At 40.0% G+C, this 26,996-nt stretch overlaps 1 protein-coding gene across 5 annotated transcripts in view; it reads left to right on the forward strand.

Moving 5' to 3' along the window:
- The window catches only part of LOC311225503 (heterogeneous nuclear ribonucleoprotein R-like), a 90,340-nt gene that overhangs the window by 33,999 nt on the left and 29,345 nt on the right, over window positions 1-26,996 (forward strand). For 3 of the 5 annotated variants that reach the window (XM_084310805.1, XM_084310807.1, XM_084310806.1), the window contains exons 6-11: window positions 187-363; window positions 764-899; window positions 1,283-1,488; window positions 2,138-2,287; window positions 6,933-7,051; window positions 8,189-10,325. In XM_084310805.1, the coding sequence (XP_084166931.1) occupies window positions 187-363; window positions 764-899; window positions 1,283-1,488; window positions 2,138-2,287; window positions 6,933-7,051; window positions 8,189-8,837 (1,437 nt within the window). In that variant the 3' untranslated portion in view covers window positions 8,838-10,325. Of the gene's footprint in view, window positions 1-186; window positions 364-763; window positions 900-1,282; window positions 1,489-2,137; window positions 2,288-6,932; window positions 7,052-8,188; window positions 10,326-10,532; window positions 10,772-26,996 lie in introns of those variants that run through there. The other 2 variants (XM_084310808.1, XM_084310809.1) reach the window with 2 other exon arrangements.

A 26,996-nucleotide genomic window follows, 5' to 3' on the forward strand; every position in this document is an offset into this window, starting at 1 on the left:
ATGTATGAATTTTTTTACATCGGTTTGAGGATGATGCAGTGTGTCTGATGGGTAACATTTTCTTGACTAGGTTTCACAGTATTGAGCACCTAGTTTGACTTAATACCCCCCCCATATGCGTTTATGTAGACAGTCGTTGTGCAGTAGTGCCCATCCTCACCTTTGTCATCCCTATGTTGAATACAGGTGTTCGTGGGTAAGATCCCCAGAGACCTGTATGAAGATGAGCTGGTTCCACTGTTTGAGAAAGCAGGTCCCATTTGGGACCTGCGCTTGATGATGGACCCCCTCAGTGGACAGAACCGTGGCTATGCCTTCATCACCTTCTGCTATAAGGAAAACGCTCAGGAAGCTGTCAAACTTGTAAGAAAATAGTGATTTGCGACCGTTTCTATTGTCCCAGAAGGATGTTAACTTCTGTATGCCTACACGCTGCTTGTTCACTCTCATCTTTGTAGCTGTGATAATGCTAGAATAGGTTCAACCACCACTGGAGAAATTGGACACTCCTGTGCCCATTTAGTCAGATCCGTAAATATTAAGCAAACATGGGAGCATAAGGAGGCGACGTCTTCCTAGAACTGGATGCATCATGTACTGTGTTGTGTTATGTGATGTTATTGGTGTATTGAGACTGTGTCTTTGGACAGATTGATTTATTGTGGTCTGTACAAGTTTTACAATAACTGCATAAAAAGGCAACCTGTACTGAGGGGAAAAGAACATGTTTTTATTTTCAACCCTTTTTTTTGTTTTCTTTTAGTGTGATAATTATGAAATCCGGTCGGGTAAATATCTGGGTGTCTGCATCTCTGTCGCAAACAATCGGCTGTTTGTTGGTTCAATACCAAAGAACAAGACAAGGGAGAGCATATTGGAAGATTTCGGCAAAGTCACAGGTTAGAGAAAGATCCTTACAAATTCATGTGATATTTCTATCTGCCATCAACATTAAAAACATCCATAGGGATTTGCATATAATTATATTTATATTATATGAAAAGGAAATGTATTTATTTACCTGTATATAGCATTACAAGAAGTCCTTTTATATGTGGTTGTATACCTGGGTAGCCTGCTAGACCATTTGCTGCTAATCACTTCTGTCTCTGTACTCCATGTCAGTAATGTCACCTGCCAAAGGTTTCAGTGTGTCATGTTTTCAGTATTGTTATACCCAGTTCCGTTCATGTGAATGTTGTCTACCCGTCCGAGGAACTACCAAACTAAGCGAAAACCTAGTGGTTATCTGACGGCTCCTGTTCTGTGTTTTCACCACCAGAGGGCCTTGTGGAGGTCATCCTCTACCACCAGCCAGATGATAAGAGAAAGAACAGGGGCTTCTGCTTCCTGGAGTATGAAGACCACAAGACGGCAGCCCAGGCCCGGCGCCGGCTGATGAGCGGCAAAGTGAAGGTTTGGGGGAATCCAGTGACAGTGGAGTGGGCCGACCCTGTAGATGAGCCAGACCCCGAGGTTATGGCCAAGGTGAGATGCTGTGTGTCATCAATCTATCTATCTTTACGTATGTTTCAACCAAAAAGTGATATTGGAGATATCTAGTGGGGGATATAATACATAACACCTTTTTGTGAACATGAGATTGTTATTTAAAAAACAAAAAACTAAATAATTTGCTAGTCAAGGAAAGCCCTTTCAGATTTGAATGGAATTCGGTGCCTCTTCACAAGCTGGTAGGGCTGAACAATTTGGGGGAAAATATGTAATTGTGATTATTTTGACAGATTTTTGTGATATATGGTTCACAATATTGAAAGGAATGATAATTTCTGTCATTCTTGTTTTCATCGAAAAACATGAAAATGAGATTTGTACCAAACAAAGATGTTTGTAGAATATGATTTGTAGGACAGCTATGCATCACCACAGTACTTAATTTAGAATGGTATTTTGACACACATTCTTTATAAATAATGCAGCCTCCTACGATTTGGATATTGCACTAGGCCATGTTGCAATTTTGACAAATTGTTCAGCTCTACAAGTTCGTTATATGGTACTTTTTTCAGTTACAATGTATCATCCTAAAAATTTAAGACCAAAAAGGTGATTTCTGGTGCAGGGCTTATCCACAGAAGAGTCTTTAATTAATGCAAGTGATACTTTCTTACCTCAGGTGAAGGTGCTGTTTGTGAGGAAGTTAGCCGCTCCTGTAACAGAAGAACTCTTGGAGAAAACCTTCTCCCAATTTGGAAAACTGGAGCGTGTAAAGAAACTCAAGGACTATGCGTTTGTCCACTTTGAGGAGAGGGATGCTGCTGTGAAGGTGAGTAGCGGCATCATTAAATAGACAGGAATGCTACTGTGAGGTGAGTAGAGGCATCATTAAATAGACAGGAATGCTGCTGAGAAGGTCAGTAGAGGCATCATTAAACATTTCTGTGCTGCTCGTTTGTGTCTATACTGACGGCAGTGGTTGAGTGTCTAGTCTGTTTTTACTTGCACACTTTTGCATACAGGCCAGTATCAGTCTGTGCATTTTGGTGAATTCCCTTGGATATTGATTTCTATATTAATAATAAACTCTTGTGGGCTGTAATGTGCATTTGTATGCAGATGACACAATTATTTACTGTTATGAAGATTCTAGCTGCAAGTGTTATGCTAGTATTTCCCCTTGGTTTCAACAAGGAATGATAATAAAGCTAACATGCCATTTCTGGGAAACAAAAAAACACATGTAAACCTTTTCCTTTTCAATTTATTATGAATTGAAAATGGGGGACCCTGATGTAAACAAGACGAAAGTATTTCTCTGGTCTGCATCCCCTTAGCAATTGTATGTATTGAGCCGTACTGTATTGTACCCATTCTACAATCTGTTAATAAAGTTTTCAATCAATCAATCAATTCCTCCAGTGAGGCAAATATCAAGTGAAGAAAAAGAATCAACTGGAATTGAAAAAGTTTAAATGCAAATAAAACAAAGTGCATGTTGTTCTCTAGAGCCAGAGATAGTAATTATACTATTTTTCTTTATTTTTTTTTATTGATCTTTCCCCCCCTCCTTTTTCCTCCGATTTTTTCGCATCCCAATGTTAGTCGTTATGCCAATTCCCAATCCCCTTCCTGGTCGCTGCACACTTACCCCCCACAGTCGGTCTGGGAGAGTGGAGGCTATCACGTGTGGAAGGATCACACTACCGCCCTTAGATCCTATCCGCGCTTAGCAGGCGCCCCGACCGAACTGTAGGAGTCGCTGTTTACAACGACCCGGACCCACCCCGCCAGCTTCTCCCACCCTCTAATACTGCCAATTGTATTAGTGTGAACGGCCAGCCAAGCTGGTGACAACCCCGGAGCTGTGAGCTGGATTCGAACAGGCGAATCCAGCGTCTCCGGGGTTGGTGACGAACGCAATCTCTGCTACGCCACCTTGACCGCCCCTTAATTATACTAATCTTAATATCTAATATAGAGACTTACAGAATATACACATTTTGGCATCTAGAATAATGAGAAATGTACTTGTAAATTAAAATTGGCTTCTTGTACAGAAACTAAAGCAGCTTTCCCATGCTTAGTAGGAAACGGTTTGTTGAAGCAAATTCCCTGTCAGGTTTGGATTATGGTGATATAATTGACAGATAAAAGACATGCTGTTATATCTACTCTTAAGCCCTTAGATTCTGTATGTCACTCTGCACTCACATTATCACTGGTGATAGTTATGGTACTCATCACTGTATCCTGTACAATAAGGCTGGGTGGTCCTCTCTGGCAGAGAGATGTGACATGCATAGGCATCTATTTGTAATATAAAGCCATTGTTGGAGGTCTTCCACCTTATATAATTTCATGAATGGACTGGACCTTTGGACTTTTATCATATTTTAGCTGCTTTTAGCTTCCGTGCTCCAGACACATGGAACATCTTACAATATCTTAGTTGCAATGCAATGCAAAGTAAATGGTTAGTTTGGATTTCTTTGACATGAAGTGGTGTGAAGTACTTGCCAGTAGTGTAATCGATGCATAGCCATTATAGCCAACACACAGGGACTTGTAACAAAAAAGCTTAAGCCACACCACAACATGCAAACAAAAGTTGTAACAGTCCACAACAGAATACAACAGTCCTCATGTATTTCCGAGGCTCGATTCTTCTCTCGGACCGATGCAATGTTGGATCTAGCCAGCTAGATAGCCCCAGTGCGTCATAATACACTGGCCATCATCACTTCAGACTTAGAGAAGAATTAAGCATTGGTAATACAAAAGGACCGTTGTATTCCGTTGGTTACACTTTTATTTGCGTGTTGTAGTTTGGCTTAAACATTTCTTTGTTAGCTCTCCAGGATCAGCATAAACAAGGCCACAAGTGTGCCTGGCAGCTGGCAGCACCAATCCAGTATGTCTTAAATCTCTCTCTGAGGCTAAAGAGGGTGCCCCAAGAGGGTGTTGCACGTCATGAAGACCTTCGACAGGCTGGTCCTGCAACACCTCAAGCCCCGGGTGAGTGACTCCCTAGATCTCCTGCAGTTTGCATACCAGGCAGATATCAGAGTGGAGGACACCCTCATCTACATGCTCCACAGAGCCTATACGCACCTGGAGAGGTCATGCAGCACAGTGAGAATCATGTTCTTTGATTTCTCCAACGCCTTTAACACTATCCAGCCTCTGAGGCTAGCGGAGAAGCTCATGGCGATGGACCACAGCCTGGTGGCCTGGATCACTGACTGACTACCTCACCAACAGACCACAGTATGTCCGACTGAGACCTACAAGTTCCTGGGAGTACACTTGAACAATAAACTGGACTGGTTGGACAACACAGATGCAGCTCTTTACACGAAGGGACAGAGCAGACTGTTCTTCCTGAGGAGACTCAGATCTTTCAAAGTGTGCAGCCGGCTACTGCAGACGCTTTACCAGTCTGTGGTTGCCAGTGTCCTCTTCTTTGCTGTTGTATGCTGGGGGGTAACATCAACTCAAGAGAACAAACTGAACAAGCTGGTAAGGAAGGCTAGCTCCGTAGTGGGAGTTGAACTGGTCAACCTAGAGGTGGTGACAGGAAGAAGCTGGATGCTATACTGGAAAACCCTTCCCACCCCCTCTATGAGGAGCTAGGCAAGATGAGGAGCACATTCAGCCATAGACTTATCCCCCATAACACACCACAAACGCCTAGGCCAGTCCTTTGTGCCAGTAGCCATCAGGCTACACAACCGTGGGCACGGACTGCTGCCAATTGCTGGAGAACTAATGACTGGTGAACTTGAGAACTGTTAGGACTATCTGACTCTTAATAATAAACACTGTTAGGACTATCTGACTCTTAATAATAAACACTGTCAGGAGTCAGGACTATCTGACTCTTAACACTTTCTGCGCCAATCACGTTGTACGACGTGTTTCAAGTTCATGCTAATTCTGCCAGATCACGGCGTACGACGTTATTGTGATCATATTTCATATTTTCGCCATGGTATTCATATTTCACTCACGGAGCCTTGTCTGATGCTGTGGGACTCAGCACAACTCTGCAACGCTTCAATACTGCCACCTGGTGGATGATCGGCGAGTTGCCAAACTGGATATGCCGGTTGGATCTCGGTGCGTTTCCTAATTACGTCCGGCCACTCGCATATCATCCCAGGACTCTAGCCACACACCGTGGATATGGATCGCTTCCATAACTCAATAATCGACATGATTTGGGCGTGTATTAGTATTATACAAACCGGAAATGGATCGCCTCGATCCCCATCAAATAACTGGGATCTGTTTGCTCCAGTATCATCACCCAACGGTAAGAGGAGGCTGCTGTGACTTTCAGCATGAGTGTTTATTATTATCGATGCAAACTGCTCTGATCTATATATCACCCATACTACATAAATCATTTAACGACGATCACGGAATTATAAACGACCCCCCCCCCCGTTCACCCGCGCATGATCAGTCATAACGTTTAGGACCATGTACAGTTGAAATTTTTAATATAGCGTCGATCGGTATCAAACGGCATTTGATAATCTAATATATGCATTTATGCCTATATCTCACGTTCTAGGAATTACTGCAGAAAACGATAAAAACATATTTACTATTTTCGTATGAATGTGTGAATGAAAAAGTAAAACGTTCCTACATCCTGAACGATAGATAATCGATGTTGAATGGGCCATAGTAATGTCAATTTAGCAATACAATTTAAAAAGTTATAGCCCTGCAAAGAAGGTAAACATCTCCATAGACTTAGACTGGTGGCAGTGATCAAACATTGATGGATATAAGCGTGGCAGTTAATGTGTTAATAATAAACACTGTTAGGGCTATCTGATTATTATTATAATAATAATAATAAACACTGCAATGTGTTACCATCGTTTGGACTATGTATACCATCATCACCATTACTACTGTCTGATTTAATTATGCCACCCACTACTGTTCACTACTACTAGTGTTATCATTATTGTCATTATTACTTGCACTTTGTTCTATGTTCTATTATCCATGTACCTACCCTACCTGTACCTCTCCAATCTCCATGCTGCTATGGTACTTGAATTTCCCCAAGGGGATTAATAAAGGAACACTTGACTTGACTTGTCCCTGTGTGCTGCCTGCCTGAATCTTCTCTGCTGCATCGTTTACCCTACTGGCAACAAGTATTTCATACCACTTTATGTAAAACTAATTAAATCAATACTATCCCCTTAAAACTCAATACATTGGTATCCATTGGACAATTTGAATTGTTGATCGCTAACCATCTTACCCCCGTCTATAGTTGTTTTGATTATCTGTTTATTTTTTTCTCTCTTCTGTGTTAGTATTTATTGTGTTGCTGTGTATTGTATTCTCAACATCGTTGTAAACTAGGCTTGCTCTCAATGATCTATTCATTGAGATTAAATAATGGTTGAATGAATGAATGACTATTCTTTTCACTTTTGTAGGCCATGGAGGAAATGAATGGGAAAGAGCTGGAGGGGGAGGAGATAGAGATTGTCCTGGCCAAACCTCCTGATAAGAAGAGGAAAGACCGACAGGTCTTACAGGGCCCTAGGAATCCAGGGTGAGTGGACGGAGGTCCATTCCATGAAATTCCAGCAAACTCGCTTTTCATACATCCTAAGTTATTTACATTTTACATTTACATTTAGTCATTTAGCTGACGCTTTTATCCAAAGCGACTTACAAGTTCTGTACGACAAGACAGCAAGAAGGGTACAACTCTATCAGCTGAGTAACAATGTTCATCAAGTGTTGCGTGTTACAGTGTAGGTTAGTTTATTAGGACAAGTGCATGACAGTAAGGTTAGTCAGGGTTTTAAGTTATAATGGTCAAAGTTTTTTTCTTGGAATCTTCTTGGACAGTGGTTGGTTTGACTGCCATAATCAGTATTCACTAGGGTTGGGCACCGAGAACCGGTTCTAATAGGAACCGGTTCCTAACTTCCGTTTTTATTTTTTTTAGCTGTGAGAGAATGTCCGCGGGAGAAAGTTGTTGACACACCAACTTGGTGTGTATCTGTGTGTCTTTCCATTGGTTAACATTATTGGGCGAACAAGAAAACGAAAGAAAACTAAAATTGTAATGACCCTGCTGTGTTACAAACATGATATATAATTCATTCATGGTTTTGTTTTAGGGACACCCGACACCTGTAGTAATGGGAGGGGAGGAGGGGAGAAACAGCCTGCAGTGCAGAGGGTCAGACTCAGTGCGCGTTGTTAATTTGTTCTGTCCGCTTGTCATCGTGCATGCGTTTACAAGCTTCAGCGTTTTATTCATCATCTAAATTTGGCAATACAAGTTTAATATTCAACGTTAAAGATCAATGTAAAAAAAAAAGATCAATGTAAGCCAGTGTAAAGTAAAGTAAAGATATTGAGCATAGATTTGTAAAATGTGCAACCCTAGTTTCACCTAGTGGTATGAGACGTATTCTTCGTATGGCTGCATGTACGCCCGTACCGTAAATTCGCGGGACAAATACACGTACCGTTACACCCCTAGTATTCACCATACTTGGCAGCCTACCTCAATAACATCCACCACAAATCGATTTCTCAAAGTGATACTTAATAAATCTTGTATAAACGTTCCTTTCTGCTGCTCACTCTGAGTTAGCAATGCTGATGATCTTTATTATTCCCACTGGATCAATAACACATTGCTATTTGTTTTCTCTTTATTCCTGCTCACCAGGTATGATAATTACTACTATTTACCTCCTCCTTTCATGCCACCCCCAATGCGGAGCCGTGGCCGGGGTGGAAGAGTGGGTGGCGGTGGCTACAGCTACCCCCCAGATTACTACGGCTACGAGGATTACTATGACGATTACTATGGTTATGACTACTATGACTACGGGGGTGGCTATGACGACCCTTACTATGGTTACGAAGATGTCTATGGCGCTAGAGGGAGAAGCAGGGGGGTTAGTCGGGGTGGTCCCCCTCCACCCAGAGGCCGTGGAGCCCCACCCCCTCGCGGCAGAGGTAGCTATGTTCCACGGGGGGCTCCTGCAATGGGCGGTGCTAGAGGCGGCCGTGGGGGCCCTCCCCAGATGATGCCAAGGGGCCGTGGAGGCCGCGGGGGCCCTCCCCAGGGGCCATTAAGGGGAAGAGGCATTAGAGGAGCCAGGGGAAGCCGCGGTGGAAACATCGGAGGGAAGAGGAAAGCTGACGGTTACAACCAGCCAGACTCCAAGAGGCGGCAGACAGCCGTCCACCAGAGCTGGGGCTCACAACCCATCGCCCAGCAACCACTGCAGCAGGGTGGCGACTACGGTAACTATGGTTACAATACTGACAACCAGGAGTTTTACCAAGATTCTTATGGGCAGTGGAAGTAGACCAAAATGGAACTGATTGGGCAGACCTTAAGACCTACAGGATTTGATTGGCTCTGTATACACCATTTAAAATACCATACTTAATACTCACAGGAAATAGTTAAAAATAAGTAAAAACCTGCAAAATTCAGTGCAACTCACCATTTGTCAAATATCGATTGGTTGCACTTGGAATGAGGTGCAGATCATTGTTGTGAATATACATAATTCATTTTCTCTAATCATTTGTTTTGCTTTGCTTGTTGTGGTAACTTGGAAACTTTTAATAGCTTTAAAAGCAAGAAAATCATTATTTTCAATTTTGAAAGGTTCATTTCTGATTACTTTGGATTGTGGTTTTGATTATGCCATTTTGGGGGAATTAGTATAATAATATGTACAGTATCTTGCAACAGTATTCGGACCCTTGACCAATTCTCACAATTTACTGAATTACAAATCATTTGTGATATTCCATTTAATAACACTGATGACTCAAAATGTATTATTATAAGGTTTATTATGTTTGAAAATATCTTAAAGGAAAAATAAACAGAAATATGCTTTTTATACTTATTACAGCATATTTCAGTTTTTCATTTTCTTTAAAATATCTGCTGACGGATATCTAATTTTGTTTTTGAAAATGTACTATTAGTAATTAGGGAAAAAAAATTGTGTGAAGTATCATTTGTAATCCAGAAAATGTTGAAAACCGTCAAGCGGTCTGAATTATTTTGCAAGGTACTGTTGTTATATTACAGTTATATTACAGTTAAACAGATCAAATGTTCTGAGTCTAGTTGAGATGATGAAGAAGACCATTGAATGAGCCTCATTACCTTTCTTGACTCGCCATACCCATTGGACTTCTTCCCTCATCAATACATGGGTAGACATAGGACTTGCTTGTAAATGCTTTGAAATAAGAGCTTTATTTCATATTTGTTTTGCGAATGTGGGGAGAAAACGTTTTTTTTTGTTATATCAAAATAGTAACACTAAAGTTAAGTGTTTAAAATTGTAGCTGGTTAAATTACTGTGTTTTTTCTAAAAGTGTTATTTCAACTTCAAAGAAGTGTTCTCTAAAATTTAACATTTTAGAAGATGTCTGGCAAAACTAAAATTGCCTAGACAGTTTGTTCCATCATGTGTGTATTTTTAAATTGTTCTTGTTACATTTCAATAAAAATCAATCAAACTCCATTCATTTATCAAAAATCTGAAATTCAGTTGTGTCATGGCATATTTTGATTCGGCCGATTGTGACCGACCTGACAGATTGCACTTTGTGAGTGATCGTCAGGTCTTGAAAGCCTCTTCTGAATTCTACAGAAAGTATACCAGTGATACTCAAGTGTCATCAAAGCCAAAAATCATAACCCCTTGTTTTTCTACTGCTTTATTATTTTGCTTAATGGAAAATCGTAAAGGCTGGTATTTTGAATACACACTGTACAGTAAATCCCAAAGAAATTACCATGTCGCCATAAAATACCGGCGATTCTTTGTTGTACATGCCACTCTTTGTTCTCCCATGATCCCAATCCTGCCATCCCCTCTGTACTATCCAACAGAACAGTTTAATTTGGTCACATTTTGTTTTATATATTTTTTAAGATGTTGGCTAACAACACTGTCTTATTTATTTATAAATCATTTTGTAATTATTTTTTAGTTTGTTTGAAGTTTCTCCTTTTATTCCGAATTACCCAGGTGACCGTGTGAGCGAAAAGGCACCGTGCATTGAGTGAGTGAGGAACATGTCTGTAGTGGGCTGTGTTCTTCATCCCCCTCCCAGAGAAGGGTGAGCCTAGTTTCCCTCCTCGACGCCGAGCTGAAGCATCTACATAGATGCTCTACATATATCTACTACATAGGGTACAGCCAGCCTCACGTGTCCTGCTCAGTAGAAACAAGTACATCATCCATTAGCAACTGGAGCAAATCGGAATAAGGCTTTTTGCCAAGTACATCACACATAAAATGTATTTGGCTTGGTGCTTTGCTCACACAAAGAAGACTAAAATAACACATTGAATAATATAAAAAGGATTATATAAATAGAAGGAAAAAATAACTAGCATAGCTATTTCTCAGACTGGGACAGTTGGGAGAGTTACCCCAAACTGAAGAAACCTTTTTGGATGTTTCCAGTAACTTCCAATGGTGCTCTAATGACAGGGATCTTCAATGGAAATAATGTAGGTCCAATGCACTCATTAACTGATTAAAGGGCCATACCAGTCTAATTTGATTTATCATTACCGGGGATTGCCCTTGTCTAACCAATTTTGTGTTTGTAGGCGTATACGGTGAGTGTTTTAGCTGATATCAGCTTGTCTTATTAAATGCCATTCAAACTGCCATTAATGTTGAAAAGGGGTGGACAATACTCCATGAGACTTGAAAGTTGCTGCTAGGCATAGTAACTCGGCTTTCTGAAAACCACTGAGTTTAACTTTCGCTAACTAATAATAATAATAATAATAATAATAATAATAATAATAATAATAAATTGAATTTGTATTGCACTTTTTGTTAGCTGGGATCCCAAAGTGCTACAGGGTTAAAACATAGTTAAAACATTTAATAATTAGGGGAGCTCCCGTAGCTCACCGCATATCTCGGCGCTATTTCTGCGTCGGGGAAAACCGTGCTCGTCACGGATCTGGGGGACACGAGTTCGATTCCCGGACCCGCTGTCATTTCTCAGAATGTCTTCCCCTGCTCTACATCCCATTTCAACCTGTTTCTGTCGGTCATGCTTGACCAGAAAAGCGATAAAGGCTAAAAAATAAAGTTTAAAAAATAAAAATAAAAAATTTAATAATTATTAGTAAAAAAAAAATAGAAAAAATACAGAATAAAAATAAGATAAAAATAGAACATAGTTAAAAACAGTATAAACTGAAAATTAAGAACAACAGCACAAGAAAAAAATATATAAAAAAAAAGCTAACAGTCAAAGGCCTTTTTAAACAGATTTTCAGGCCTGCTTTAAAAGAGTCCAGGCTCTGTGGTGCCCTCAGCTGGATGGAGTGCTTGTTCCACAGGCGTGGTGCAGCCGTGCAGAAGGCTCGGTCACCCATGGTGCAGAGCCGGGTATTGGGGACCCGAAGGAGCAGGCTACCTGCAGATCTGAGGGTACGGGTGTAGGATTGTGGAGTGATGAGTTCCTGAAGGTAGAGGGGTGCGTGTCCGCACCTACAACAAGCCCTGCACGTCAAACTTCTGCATTCAGTTGGGTGCACTTGTTATTAACTCCTGGGTGCTCCCGGTTGCTGCGCAAATTTGAATTGAACTTGTAGTAGAGTAATAAAGTAACATTAGTGAAAATAAACAATACAGTGATTTTCACAAGGGTAAATTACCTATGTCTAGTGACTTTCAAGTTTCATGGAGCATATTTTCAACCCTTTTCAACATCAATGGCAGTGTGATAGTTAAACTGAGATCTACCAAAACATACACTTTATACACAATGTATTAAAGACATGGGACAATCTCTGGTAATGGCAATAAGTGAAAATTAGACTGGTATTGTCCTTCAAAAAGCCTTTATTTTCCGTAGGTCTAAAATATACAAATAGCTGGTGACCTACATGTTGCAGCTACATAAGCCTGAGAGAACCCTGACAAATATCACCAGCTATTTCTTAAGTTTTAGGCCAACCGAATAAAGTCTAATAAATTAATGCACATGAGTGCCTTGGACCTTCATTATTTCTATTGACTATATTTGTATATGTTATCCATAAACAAATTATATTTGATTAGATATGAGTGTTGTGCAAAAGGTTTGTATCTCCAAAATGCAAGCTTTTGAGAATACTTTGATGCATAATTATCAGATTTCCCCTTGGTACCCATACATTTTGACATTTCTTAATTTGCTTGATTCCAGGGTGAAAACATTCTTTACATGTAGTAGTACACTGTTATTTACAACAAAAAATGAAAGATGCTAAGTATCTTTAAAATGTAGACACTGTTCAGACCTGGCATTAACATGCGTCTTGGGTGATCCGATCAACAAGTGGCCAGTTCTTCACAAGTACAGGTGTGAACGCATTAAGATCTGACCGCTCAGACCACATTCAGAGGTGGACTGGGCCCCACTTATGACCACTGTTGCGTCCTGGGCTACATTGAAGGCCCATCTAGTCAACTGTGTCATGGAGTTGTTATGGAGTCGTATAATTGTATGCTGAAAGGCGAAAGTATTTGCTCAAATTCTTTCATCCTCCTTTTTCTCATCTCCAGTTCGATCTCATATATATATATGTATATATATTAGAGGTGGGCGGGCGGCTATGTGGCGTAGTGGGCAAGGCGCTCGCCACGAAATCTGGAGACGCTGGGCTTGCATGTTCGAGCCCAGCGCTCCACATTTGCTTTCAGTTTAGCTGGTCGTCCGTACTAATACACATTGGCCGTATTAGGGGGTGGGAAACTGATGGGTGGGGATCGGGCGTTGTGGACAGCGACTCCTACAGGTCGGTTGGTGCGCCTGCGCAGTAGAATCAGGAAGTGTCGGGGGCAGCGTGAGCCTCCCACGCGTTACTCCTCGCCACTGAGAGATCGAGCTGCGCAGGTGAAAAGATGCGACTGCTGTTACCTCAAGTACCGGAGGGGACTTGTGCTATGTATGACTTAGTCCACATTGCAGCCGGCTTGTGGGAGGCAAGAAACAGCATTTGTGACAGGGGAGGGTTGAATTGGAAGATACGAAATTGGGATGGGAGAAAATATAGAAAATGGGAGAAAAAGTGGATAAAAAAATATATATATATATTAGAGGTGGGCATAGATACTTTTTTTAATCTAGATTAATCTATGCAATCCTGGAGTTAATCTAGATTAAAATGGCTCATTTGAAGTCTGCCGAAGGCATTCAAAATATGTGTGTTCTACTTAGGGATGGGTATCGTTAGGATTTTATTGATACTATTATCGATACTGCTTAACGGTTCGGTACTTTATCGACATTGCTTTATTATTTATAACTTTATAAATAAATATGATTTCTTCAGCAACAGCAGCAGCAATGTTCTTTTATATAACTTTATAAATAAATATAATAAATAAATATAATTTCTTCAGCAACAGCAGCAACAATGTTTTAAATGTGTCTGAATTATAGACTTTTTATAATAAACAACAAATGTAAGATAAAAAAAAAATATATACACTGAATGATTAGTTGTTACCTAAAGCCCTTGGACTCCACTGTAGAGAAGGGGTGCAGGCCTTTGACAACAAACTGGGTCACAGCCGTATTATCTTGGCTTACCTGCAGTGGATGTGCATGGAGATGGAACACTGCGAGCAAAGCAGTCGAAAACGGCGCATTTCTGCAGTAATGTTATGTTTTGACAACAGATGTTTTGACAAATTGCTTGTATTGCCACCCATACTTGCAAATGTTTTATTGCACTTGTGGCAACGTGCGTTGTCGGCATCGACTTTCGTAAAGTGTACCCAGAGTCCAGACTTTCGTTTTGTTCTCTCCGCCATGATAATAATAATAATAATAATGAGCGCAGAGCTCGGTCTGTGTCCTCAGCGCTTCAACACTGAGCCACAGATAGGCCCCGCCCTTAAAGGGGAACTCCAACATTTTGGGAAATTAGCTTATTTAACATCTTCCCTGGAGTTAGACAAGAAGATACATACCTTTTTTGTCTCTGTGCGTGCATTTTAGCTTTGGGAATAGACGCTCCGTTAGCATAGCTTAGCTTCATCACTGGAAGTGAGGCAGGACAGTAGCCTTACAGTGCCTTACAGTGTATTGCAAGGTCTGAAATTGACCAAATTTGATATGCATGACCTTGGTGGGCTCTAGGTCAACTCCTGAAAAGGGGGTCAATGTCAGACCTTGCAATCAAAAGTTAGGGGGCGCACTGAAATTATGGCAAGGGTTATTAGCCCCCTAACTTTTGATTGCAAAGTCTGACATTGACCCCCTTTTCAGGAGTTGACCTAGAGCCCACCAAGGTCATGCATATCAAGTTTGGTCAATGTCAGACCTTGCAATACACTGTAAGGCACTGTAAGGCTACTGTCCTGCCTCACTTCCAGTGATGAAGCTAAGCTATGCTAACGGAGCGTCTATTCCCAAAGCTAAAATGCATGCACAGAGACAAAAAAGGTATGTATCTTCTTGTCTAACTCCAGGGAAGATGTTAAATAAGCTAATTTCCCAAAATGTTGGAGTTCCCCTTTAAGTACCCGTATGTGTATGTGTGAGTGAGTGAGCGGCTTCTCGTGCAGACAGAGAGAGGAGAGGCGAGGAGACCCAAGTTTGAGAAATAGATTAACGGCGTCAATTGTATTATCGCGCGATAACAGTCCGGCGTTAACGCAGCACGTTAACGCCGTTAACAGCCCAGCTCTATAAAAATCTAAACCCATATATAGGCTATATTAGGGCTGCCACCAATATAAAAATGTAAATGTTGAACGAATCCAAAGTAACATTTTGTTTTTATGTTATCATCTTCTATTATAATGTGGGCTTGTTCAGCGCGCTCCTTCGGTTGCCCCATGATTTCTCATAATTGCAAGCATCAACAAAACAATCATTAGCCTAATTAAAGCCCTTTCGTATCCAAATTGTTGCTCTGCAGGCAGTTCTTTTAATTGCTTAAAAACCTCCCAATTTGGAGTAATATTCCAGCGTCCCATCAATTCTTCCCCCCCCCAAAAATCTCTTATGTATTTGTTTTATGCCTCATCATATATGGGAGCGGGAAAATGTCACTGATATTAGGTTTTCTATGGTTTATGCATATTTTCCCTTTAGTTTTGCAGCTGCTTACCTAATTATGATCATTGCATTTTGACTGGTAGCTGAAGTTATGCCTTACAAGCAAGTAAATTGTCCTCAGATAGTGCTTCTATTCCCAGGACAGGAATATGCAAGGAAAGTGCTATGTGATTTTTATGAGATTGGATTTTGTAGACAGCGGCCATCGCTGGTCCTACAATATCTGATCATTCCGATGAGTGGTTTTATCTGCATTGTGTTTCCTCTTGGGTAATTTGGATGACGGAAAAGCTAAATTCATGCAGAATGCAGGCGAGGCTAATATAGTATAGTATAGCCCGCCCCCATATATTAGGGGTGTAACGGTACACAAAAACTACGGTACGGTACGTACCTCGGTTTTGAAGTCACGGTTCGGTGCGGTTTTCGGTACAGTGGGGGGAAAGTTTGGCTTTCCATGTTCCACTCAGGGGTGATGTAGTGTGCAGTAACTAATTGTACTTGTAGGGCTGACAATGAATATTCTATATTGAAATTAATAATCGACTTGTAAAACATAATTATAATAATAATTATTATATTAGATTGTGAAAAAAACAGCCCCCGATGGGCGGTCGTTAGTGGTTAACATACCGTTGTATTCGTACGATACACAGCCGTTTGGTACGGTACGGTACACACTGAAACGGTTCGGTACGGATACGTGTACCTTTACACCCCTACCATATATGCATGCATAAATGGCACCGTTGTACGCAGATCGTCTTGCCTCCTTATAATTTCAAACAGGAGTATAGTTGATAGAGAGAGAGGGAATCAAGATGAGCAGTGTGTAATGTTACAATAAAAGTTTTGCCAGCATGGTGCCCCTTCCTTCTCACTGTTGGGAAGCATTTGAAAAGTTGTGTAGTCTCTCTAATGTAAAGGGATTTCACAGTAACATTATAATTGTAATGGAAACGCTGCATGCACTCTATTACATTATTTAAATTGCATACTTATTTAGTAGCCTGTAGGCCTAAGTGTTTATTTGCATATTGAGCGGGGAACCGAGATCCAATCACAAGTGGTCACTCGAGACGTGTGTGGAGACACAGACGCACTTAGAGCTGTCCACTTGTGATCGGATCACTCGGATCGTATCTTAACACCAGGTCTGAACAGGGCCTTAGGCAGTGGATTCTACCTGATCATTCAAGATATCTGTGCAATTTCAACTCATCCTGGTGTGACAGTATCCTGAGGGTCCACATTACAAGTCCAGTCCTGTCATTCATGCAGTAACTCTTCTATCCAGCTTTGTGGAGAGTGGAGACATGCACATGCATCTGAGAATATAGTGAGCATGTTCTTACTCAATAAAACTCACCAAAGGCAATTATATATTACTCTATAATTTTTGTTTATTCAGGGCAAGCACATACATGGATTGTACTGTTCTATGATAGTTCATGGGACTTCTTGAAACATGTTAAATATGCTCATTCATCAATTATGGTAATGTTTTTTAAATTGTGTTGTGCTTTGTTAGGATTTTTTTATTTATTTTTTTTAAACTTTTGATGAACATTCTTTCAACAATTTAATCCAACATAATGAAAGCTATTTGGAGTTAATAGCCGTGTTTCCATCAACGTATTCTTATGCACATTTTGGAGTATCAGAAAAGCTTGATGGAAACTGCAAAATTCAAAAAGGTTTTTATGCTCACTTGAGGTGGTTCTTTAAAATTTTACTAAACATTTAATGTGGGGAAATAGGAGATGGAAATGCATTTATGGAATAAATAATGACGTCTAGGATGAAGTCTTACATGACTGATCAGCTGTTTGGTCCGATTCCATTGTACAAACATTCTTAACTGGGTTTAAATTATGCAGAAAAAGGCTGTGTAAATTATCTCCACCACAACTTCCACAGAACTGCCAAATGCAGCGCTGCACTCAGTGCGCTGGAGAGAACTGTCAAATGGGCAGCTGCTGCTGGGGAGACCGGGAGTAAGACGTAATGTAACATGTTCATTATAATGTTGTTATATTAGTCTGTTGGGAGCAGCTATATCAATCAGAGCGATGTAACATATCATGCCTATCCCATATCTCATGGCATAATAGCTTTAGGTAGCCTGATACATCACCCCTGTTACAATTGCTCCCATTCACTCCTTTGAAACACCTGTTGGTTTGTGCATCAAAATATTGGCCTGCAGTTCTCTGTCTTCATTTTGCTTCGGAAAGCAAGAAATATGGTCTTATATGAGCTGACACGAAAAAGAAACCTGCCCAATAGTCAATTCTAGACAGCTAAGCTTAACATTTTCATTGGATGTTTTTTTTCTGCCGTCGCTACTTTCCGTGTTCAGGTAGAACGTTTATTCGCCCCAACCCAGTTGATGGAAACGGACCTACCATTATTCATATTCTCTTTTTTGCAACATTTCAAAAGTTAGCTTAAAGATTCAGTACAATGAAAAGTGTGTTTTTCCAATCTTGTTGCATTTCTTTTTGCAGAAGGTATGTAACATTACTCAAAATGTTCTTTGATCTCTATCCCCCTGGATATCAACATAATCAAGCCATTTCAATCTGCTTGGAGATATCCCATAATATACTCTGGTTACCGTGATCGGTACAAAACACAAATGACACTCATGACATTAACATTCCACAATAACATTTATGACTCAATTGAAACATCATTGTATTGGATCTTTAAAAATTTGCTTGACAAGTGAATGGAAACACGGCTATTGAGTGTCATGGACCAAAGCAGTATTTATGCTTGTAAATAAGAGCTCTTCTGGACATTCTGGACACCCAGGAAGAGATCCCAGTGTGTCACTTAAACCAGGATTTTAACTGCTTGCTTTTGTCACTTGGCTTATCTATTTATTAGGGTGTGCGTGTATCCAAGGGGCCCCGTCCCAGACTTTTCACCCTGTGGACTAGCTTGGTGGGGCTCTGTGGCTGACGCAGCTAGAGGGACCTGTGGGTAAGGACGTTTCTATCCAAAAGAAGTTTGCTGTTGCTCCTCTGTGTTCTTGGTGTTGCATTGTCTCTCTCCCTCCCTCTCTCTTTCTATCTTTCTCTCTTTTTCTTTCTGTCTGCCTTTTGTTCTTCCTTCTCGTCTTTTGTCACTGTCTCTTTCTCTCATCTTTCTTCTCGCCTTCTCGTCTTTCTCTCGCTTTGTTTCTGTCTCCGTTCTCTCTTCTGTCCTGTCGTCTCTTGTCTTTCTTTCTTGCCTTCTCGCATCTTTTTCTCTGTCGCTGCATGTCTTTCTCTTGCTTTATTTCTGTCTTGCTGTGTCTGTCTGCTTTTTCTCCTCTCCTGTCTCCCTCTCTGTTTATCTCTCTATCTGCCCCTCTTGTCTCTCCTTCTCTCTGTCTCCCTCTCTGTTTCTCTCTGTCTCTCTGTTTCTCTCTCGCTCTGTCTCTCTCTCTCTCTCTCTCTCTCTCTCTCTCTCTCTCTCTGTCTGTCTGTCTGTCTGTCTGTCTGTCTGTCTGTTTCTCTCTCGCTCTGTCTCTCTCTCTCTCTCTCTCTCCCTCTCTCTCTCTCTCTCTCTCTGTCTGTCTGTCTGTCTGTCTGTCTGTCTGTCTGTCTGTCTGTCTGTCTGTCTGTCTGTCTGTCTGTCTGTCTGTCTGTCTGTCTGTCTGTCTGTCTGTCTGTCTGTCTGTCTGTCTGTCTGTATTCCAGGTCCTATTTATTGCTGGATGACTAGGTGCCTGAATCAGACTGCATGTGCCTGAATCAGACTGCAGGCTCTGAGGAAGCTTATACAGTAGGTAAGGAGAGGAACATCCCTCAAGACTCAACAGGTCGCTTCTATACTTTAAGCAAGTGGCTTGTCCTTCCGCGTTCTCGTTTTGCGCTCTGATTGGCCACACGCGTTTCTGGTCATGTGACATGTGCGGCAATCGTGGAACGGCAAGTTTTTGGACGGTTAAGCTTAGGCGTTCTTTCGAAGTTGGTTAAGGTTAGAGTTTGTCTTAGTGCATGGCGATAGAACGCCTGACCTGATTCCAAACTCTAACCTTAACCAACTGCGAAAGAGTCGCCTAAGCTTAACCAGTGATAAACTAGGCGTTAAGTAGTTTGCAGGCTGTTAGACCCGGAAATAGGCGCAGAACTTGCCGTCCCACGATTGGCGCACATGTCACATGACCAGAAACGTGCGTGGCCAATCAGAGCGCAAAACGGGAACGCGGAAGGACAAGCCATTTGCTTAAAGCATAGACGCCAACAGGTCACTGTGGTTACCGTGGTTACTGTGGGGCCGGTCACCTAAACAAGATACAGAACAGCTAACACTTAATATTGAAGGATTCCTCCTTGCTTTCCCACGTTGGATCCAGATACGTCTTTGGCCTGAACCAGGTGCAACAGGAATATATGGGGGTACACTTAGTCACCTCTAATGCTAAATTAAACAGGAATGTATGGGGGTACACTTAGTCACCTCTAATGCTAATTAATTGGGGCCAACGTAAGGTGACACAGTAGATCCATGGGTCTAACTTGTTATGCTAGGGCGTGCTTTAAAATTGGAGCAAATAATTATTTACCTTTTTTAAAGGAGCATTTCACCCAAAACACAGACAAAAAAATAAATAAACTCCCCTTTATCTGGAGTGCTACCATCCACCCAGATGGTCTAGGTGTGACTTGCTGCGGTTTGGAGATATCGGCCAGAGAGATGTCTGAAGAGTTTTTAGAACTATTAAAAAATAGTTCCCAATGAAACTGTTCACAATGCAGTCTGTGGATCATTGTGAGTAACCGTATCGTGATTTCTAGAAATAATAAATAAATGCTGTTGATTTCCCCCAAACTTAATGTTTTGGCACCACAAAATAAGGCTCATTGAACTCTGTTAATTCATCCCAATATTTCCCAATCTCTTAGCATTAGCAGTGGACCAGTGACTGGATGATTTAGTTGACTTTGTGTAGTGATTATCAGCTAACTTTAATTTGCTTGATTTAAATACAAATATACAATACAAACAAACAATACGATATTATGCACAATGTTAGAATAATACAATGTTCATTGTATTATTGCACAGATGTGAGAGCAACCTTGTTATGTGCAAACTGAGGCATGGGTCTTTGCCTCACCATTCCTGTGTTCTGTAACTTGCAGTGGTCCAGATGTCTCACTTAACCTCCGTATTCTCTGCTGCTCTCATTAGATGTATTATAGAAGCAGCATAAATGTTGCAGGATGCATCTCGGGGCACTGAAAAACTATTTAAATCTAAATAATTGCATGCAGCATTTATTATTGAGTCTAGTTTGACCCTGAAGCACTCAACGATTTCTCTAAATTACCCAATTTGTCTCTCCCCTCTTTCTAATGAATCTCATCTCTATATAATTGAAAAATAAAGCATATTATGCCCTCAGCTAATTCTGGACTGAATAACGTGACTTTCAACATGATGAGCAGAAAATCTTTTTGTTTTGTTTGCTGTCATAGCAAATTCATAGATCCATTCATATTGTAAAAGCCAGAGGCATGTCTCTGATGATTTCTTAGACAACTGGCTGACTGTGTGGAAAAGGAGCATGGAGTTCAGATTAGTGCCTCAGGCGTAAGCAGGTTTAATTACATTATATTACATGCTTTGGAAATTTATTTAAATGACAACTTCTCAGTCTGCAGTGAAATCAAAAGCATCCAGAAAAGCAATTTTTTTCAGATGTAGATAGAGATTGAAACCACCGAATATACTCTATACAGAAACTGAACTTGAGCTTTTAACTCTGTTTTACATGTCTGCTTGCACCGTTACTCATGTCTTTTAACTCTGTTTTACATGTCTGCTTGCACCGTTACTCGTGTCTTTTAACTGTTTTACATGTCTGCCTGCACCGTTACTCATGTCTTTTAACTCTGTTTTACATGTCTGCCTGCACCGTTACTCATGTCTTTTAACTCTGTTTTACATGTCTGCCTGCACCGTTACTCCTGTCATTCTGCATTATTTGATACGCCTAGGCCATACAAATTTCCATATGTTTTTAAGCATTTGCCACAGTTGTGGTAAATTAAGGAATTTGGATTTTTAAGGAATTATGGTCTGCATTTCATTTATTTTTATAATGGTCTGCATTTATATAGCGCTTTTATCCAAAGTGCTTTACAACTTGTGCCTCACATTCACCCATTCACTCACACATTCACACACCGACGGTGGAGGCAACGATGCAAGGTGCCAACCTGCTCATCAGTAGCAGGGTTGCTCAATGACACTTTGACACGCTGCCCGGGAGGAACCAAAATAGAACCGGGAACCTTCAGATTACCAGATGACCGTTCTACCTCCTGAGCCCCTATTATGCTTCTCATTTTAGTTTAGTTTCTATTTAATTTAATTTCAAATCTTTATTTCAACTCGTAAGGTTACCCTAATTTACAGTGACGACAAGCTTACAAAACAAAGGCAGTTGATCAGCAAATTCATACATATATGCACAACAAATAAGAATAAACAACAGAAATCAGCTAAGACAGTACAAGTCGACACACAGTCGTCTGATATCATACTTTTAAATGCAGCAAAAGAAGGAATAACCTATAATAGTGGTATTATACTATCACAATTCCTAGGTTACTTACACACTGGATACTATTTATGGCTTAATGTGAGTGTTAAAGTGTGATTGTATATTATTCATGAATGAATAATACTAATGATAATGATAATAATAATATAATAATAATAATAATAATAATAATAATAATAATAATAATAATAATAATAATAATAATAATAATAATAATAATAATAATAATAATGAATAACACTTGAACTCATCTGTCATTGTGATCTCATTATAAGAACATTTTAAATGTGCCACATGCCCCTTACTGCAGTTGCACCTTTTTACCAAAAGAGGGTAGTGTTGCGTTGTGGTGTGGTCTATGAAAAATGTTCCCCCTCAAAGTAATAATTGGCAAAAATAAGCATCTTCTCAAGGCTGTTCAATTTACAATTAAGAAAAAGGTATCCCATGTCCATTTATAGAGAATAGAAGCAGACTACTAACTACAACTTTATATGCTTTATTCCCCCACTGCAATGAGCAATTAAATCAAGCACTCTTTACAGAAATTAACATTGTTGTTGCTAAAAAGATGAAGTTAAAGTATGAATCTAAGGTTAAGCCATTTATCCACCTGTGCAAAGTGTGCAAAAACCCTGCAGGGCACCCACTTGAATCTTACAAGACTGTTACAAATAGACTCCCAACAGGATTACAAACAATATAAACTACTGGATTGCCAAGGGACTGTGGCGTTTAGTTAGTCTCATTGGGAGTGAGTAGTATCAATCAACTGTATTTATAAGTAGAAGGCTGTATGGCTGAGCCCAAACGTTTGGACCTTCGTTCGTTACGTTGGCGTTCGAATTCTAAATCAACATTAGAATCTTTTTACATTAGAATCTTTTTTTTTTCACCATCACTTTCGTACCAACCGTGCCCTTATTGGATTATTTATGTTGACGAAACTGATGAGTTATATTCATTAAAGAAAGTTGATTTAATTAACAAAGACTAATTTAATCAGATTAATCACTATTCAAATTGAGGATTTAGGTTGAGGATATTTTATATAAAAAAAATTAAATTATGATATATATATTTCTTTTAATTAAAAACAAAGGTTCGAACGTCCGTTCGAAAAACCCTGACGAAGTTCGAAGCCCAAAAACAGGCTTCGGGGACAGCTCTAGAAGGCTGACTGAGGTTTAATCTAAACCTTCATTGAAGACAACCTGAGAAATAGCGGGTGGCTCAGGGCTTCGCTGGTCTCTTTCTCACTCCCTTCTGTAACTCAAATAGGACAGACTTCAAATACTCAAAGAACAAGCTGAGTTACCGCCCGTCTTTTTAGTTCTGCACCAACAGCTATGAGCTTGATACGTTTTTTTTTTGGCCTTTTCAGTTATACCTCTTTAGTCAGACAGACAATTAGTAATATGTTGGTTCTTAATTGTGTTTTCCTTACACTATGTAGTTTTCATAATGCTCTGTATAATGTAGGCGACGTATTACTTACTTAACTTGATTGCAGTCATAAACAGATTATGGTTGCTGGGTGGTATGACCTGAAATCCATATCACAGTATATTTTAACATTTACCTCTGTAACAACAAATGAAAAGATAATTCCATTTTTAAATGCCAGTGCACAAATACCACATTCTCCATTGTGCTCTGTGAACATGTTTGTAATCATTATTTATTTGTCAACATGTGATTGGTTGTTGTTGTACATTCAGTTGAATTAAAGAGGCACAAAGTGAGAGAGCCTGTGCACTGGAGGAATTTATTTACATAACAGCGATAAACTAGGTCTGTAACATATTCATATATAATGCCGGCTTCTGTACATCTTCTGTATATCACCCAGCTTTAAAACAGATACACACCTTGCTGATTATAATTAAACTGTCCCGAGTGTAGCAATGTGGTCCTTTCAAGATATACGCCAAGGTCTTTGTATGTAATCGAAAATAAGTCAGTCTGAATCCTTTTCAGTGAGTGTCAAACTGAACTGTTTGCATATTATCTGTTGAGACCACGAAGCTCATATTGTGTGTATTGTGTGTAGTGCAAATCTGATCAACTTCAAGTATCTTACTCTTTTCCTTTTCACATCTCCTTCCTAGAAATATCATTTTAGCTAAATAGACCATGTGTGGGGGAGTTTTAAAAATACAGACTTGAGTTCTGTAAAAAGAAATTCACCCCTCTGTGTTTCTGTCATTGCAATGCATTCTAAAGGACAGCCTTCAACAAAAGGCTTCTCATACACCTGCCTCACCGAGCATCTTGAGATGTGTTAATGTGATTGATGTGGGTTTATGTGGGCAAGGCGTTACTTATCTTCATTAGGGCATTATGGAATGTGGAGGATCGCTTGCGTTACTGAAAGCATACAAGCATTTGTAGTTTTGTACATAATGTTTCTGTCCCCTTTTTAGCCTCTTTCTCTTTCTTTCTCTCTTTCTCTCTCTCTTACACACACTCAAACACATGTTGGCATCTTAACACTTTGATTACCGGCCATTAACATGGTAAAACGTGGCGGTCATGTGGCGTAGCGGAGATTGCGTTCGTCACCAGCGCTGGAGACGCTGGGTTCGCATGTTCGAATCAATCGAATTGTCACCAGCTTGGCTGGCCGTTCACACTAATACAATTGGCAGTATTAGTGGGTGGGGAAAGCTGGCGGGTGGGTCCTGGGCGTTGTGGACAGCGACCCCTACATTTCGGTCGGGGCGCCTGCTCAGCGAGGGTAGGATCTGGAGAGAGGTAGTGCGGCCTCCCACACGTTACACTCAGGCATTAAAGCGTTCCGTTTTGAGACGGATTTCCGTCTATTTGATTACCGTAATTCCTCTAATAGTAACCGGGTCTCAAATACAAGCCGGGTCTCTATTAATGGCCGGGTGCGCTCTTGAGCTAAGCAATTATAAGCCGGCCTCCTAATACAAGCCGGGTTACTAATATACTGAGCTGCATACTGAGCTAGTTACTTGATTTCACTTTGAAAACGTTGAAATGACCAGTGACCACCTGTAATTGCACTGTTTACTATTTCATACAGTACTTGGTTTCAATAAATGAACCCAGTACATTTTACTGGGTTCAAACTGACACAAAATGTTGATTTATTCATTATGATCCGTTTGAAAATTTGAAATATAGGCCTCCCTCTTATACAGGCCTCCTCCTAATACAAGCCTGGTACCCGCTACAGTTGAAACAAATACAAGCCGGGGTTACTATTAGAGGAATTACGGTATATTTATATAATATTTAAATTTATATTAATTAATATAATTTTTTTTTTTTTTATAAATATAAAGTTTGCCAATAGGGATGTATCAGTAGTATTGGCACTGGTAGTAGTCGTAATAGTAATCCAGTCTATTTTTTTTTCTTCTAAAAAATAAACTAGTTCAACACAGGCAACCACTTTTGCTTAATTTCTTTGATGGCTCAAATGTATGCTCTAATGTCTAGTCGATTTTGTGTTTTGAGCACAAAGATCATCATAGATCTAGCCTCTTAATTTTGCTCTCAAAGTGCACCAGATTGATGCATTTAACTTCTGGAGGGGCAGAGCTTCACCCACCACCACAGTCTCACTAAATCCTGTGGGAAACACTGAAGATTCAAATTTTTTTACGGCTGTGGGTAGGGCGTTCCACATTGTTGTGGCATAATTGCGAAACGTGTTTAGTCCCTTGTTTGTATGATAACAAGCCTTTTAGTTCATGGTTCAAAGTAATGGGAAAAGGGTGCTAGCTCACCATCAATCAGAAGCTAGCCACAATACTTGCATTCATGCTCTCCAGCACACAGCCTCCCTGCCTGGCACAACAACCACAACAGTAGGGTCTATATCAAGGGTCAGCAACCTTTTTGACATGGAGTGCCTGTTTGAAATATAGTTGTAACTAGTGTGCCTCAACAATATTCCATGCATCGTAATTTTTTTTCTCATAATCAGGTCTTTTTAATGATAATTTTTACATTATTACATCATTATTGTTATTGTTATTATTAACAATATTATTATGATGGTTGTATCAACCCTAAATCTGAGTTGGGGGGGGGGGGGGGGGGGGGGAATGCAATGCAGACAAACAGCTGCATACAGTGCAACCATTTCACTCACATTTGCCCATTCATTTTTGGACACATCACACACCATCGGTGTGTGTACTGTACGTGTGCTGTCATATCTCCACCTACAGGCCTAATGGAGAACACCAGGAGAACACCAGGATGTGAATGGAGGGTGAATGTGAGGTATATCGTGTAAATACGCTTTTATTGATCGCAAGACTACACTGTAAAAAAAAAAAAAAAAAAAAAAAAGTTACCAGAACTTAAAAATATTGAGTTCAGTTACTGTGCATTAAGGTTTTCAGTTTTCAATCATAATAAGTTAACAGAAAAATAAGTACACAACCACATTATTTCAACCTAATAAAACTATGTTTATTGTCATTGTTTTAAGAACACAAGTTGACTTGGTAATACTCACATTTTGAGTAAAAAAAATTGCTTTTAACATGTGCAATGTTCAATGAAATAGAAAAATAAATAATAAAATTTGTTGATTAATCCCACTGGTCACAATGGTGACCGTAATAATGTTTTTGTTATAAGGCTCTGCAAATGTTACTGAATGATGTAGCAATGTATTTCCAGCTAAATTGAAATAATAAACAAATAAAGGGTCTCAATTAAATATGTGGTAGTAAAAAGAACCTGTGGGAGGATTTAAACAAGATAAATGCGACAACCATGCAAAATATTTCACTATAATATTTCAAAGCAAAAAAATAAAAATTATAATATATATATTATTTTTATGCTGCCC

The sequence above is a fragment of the Notolepis coatsorum genome (genome assembly GCF_963971535.1).
Source record: "Notolepis coatsorum genome assembly, chromosome: 3".
Classification (NCBI taxonomy): domain Eukaryota; kingdom Metazoa; phylum Chordata; class Actinopteri; order Aulopiformes; family Paralepididae; genus Notolepis; species Notolepis coatsorum.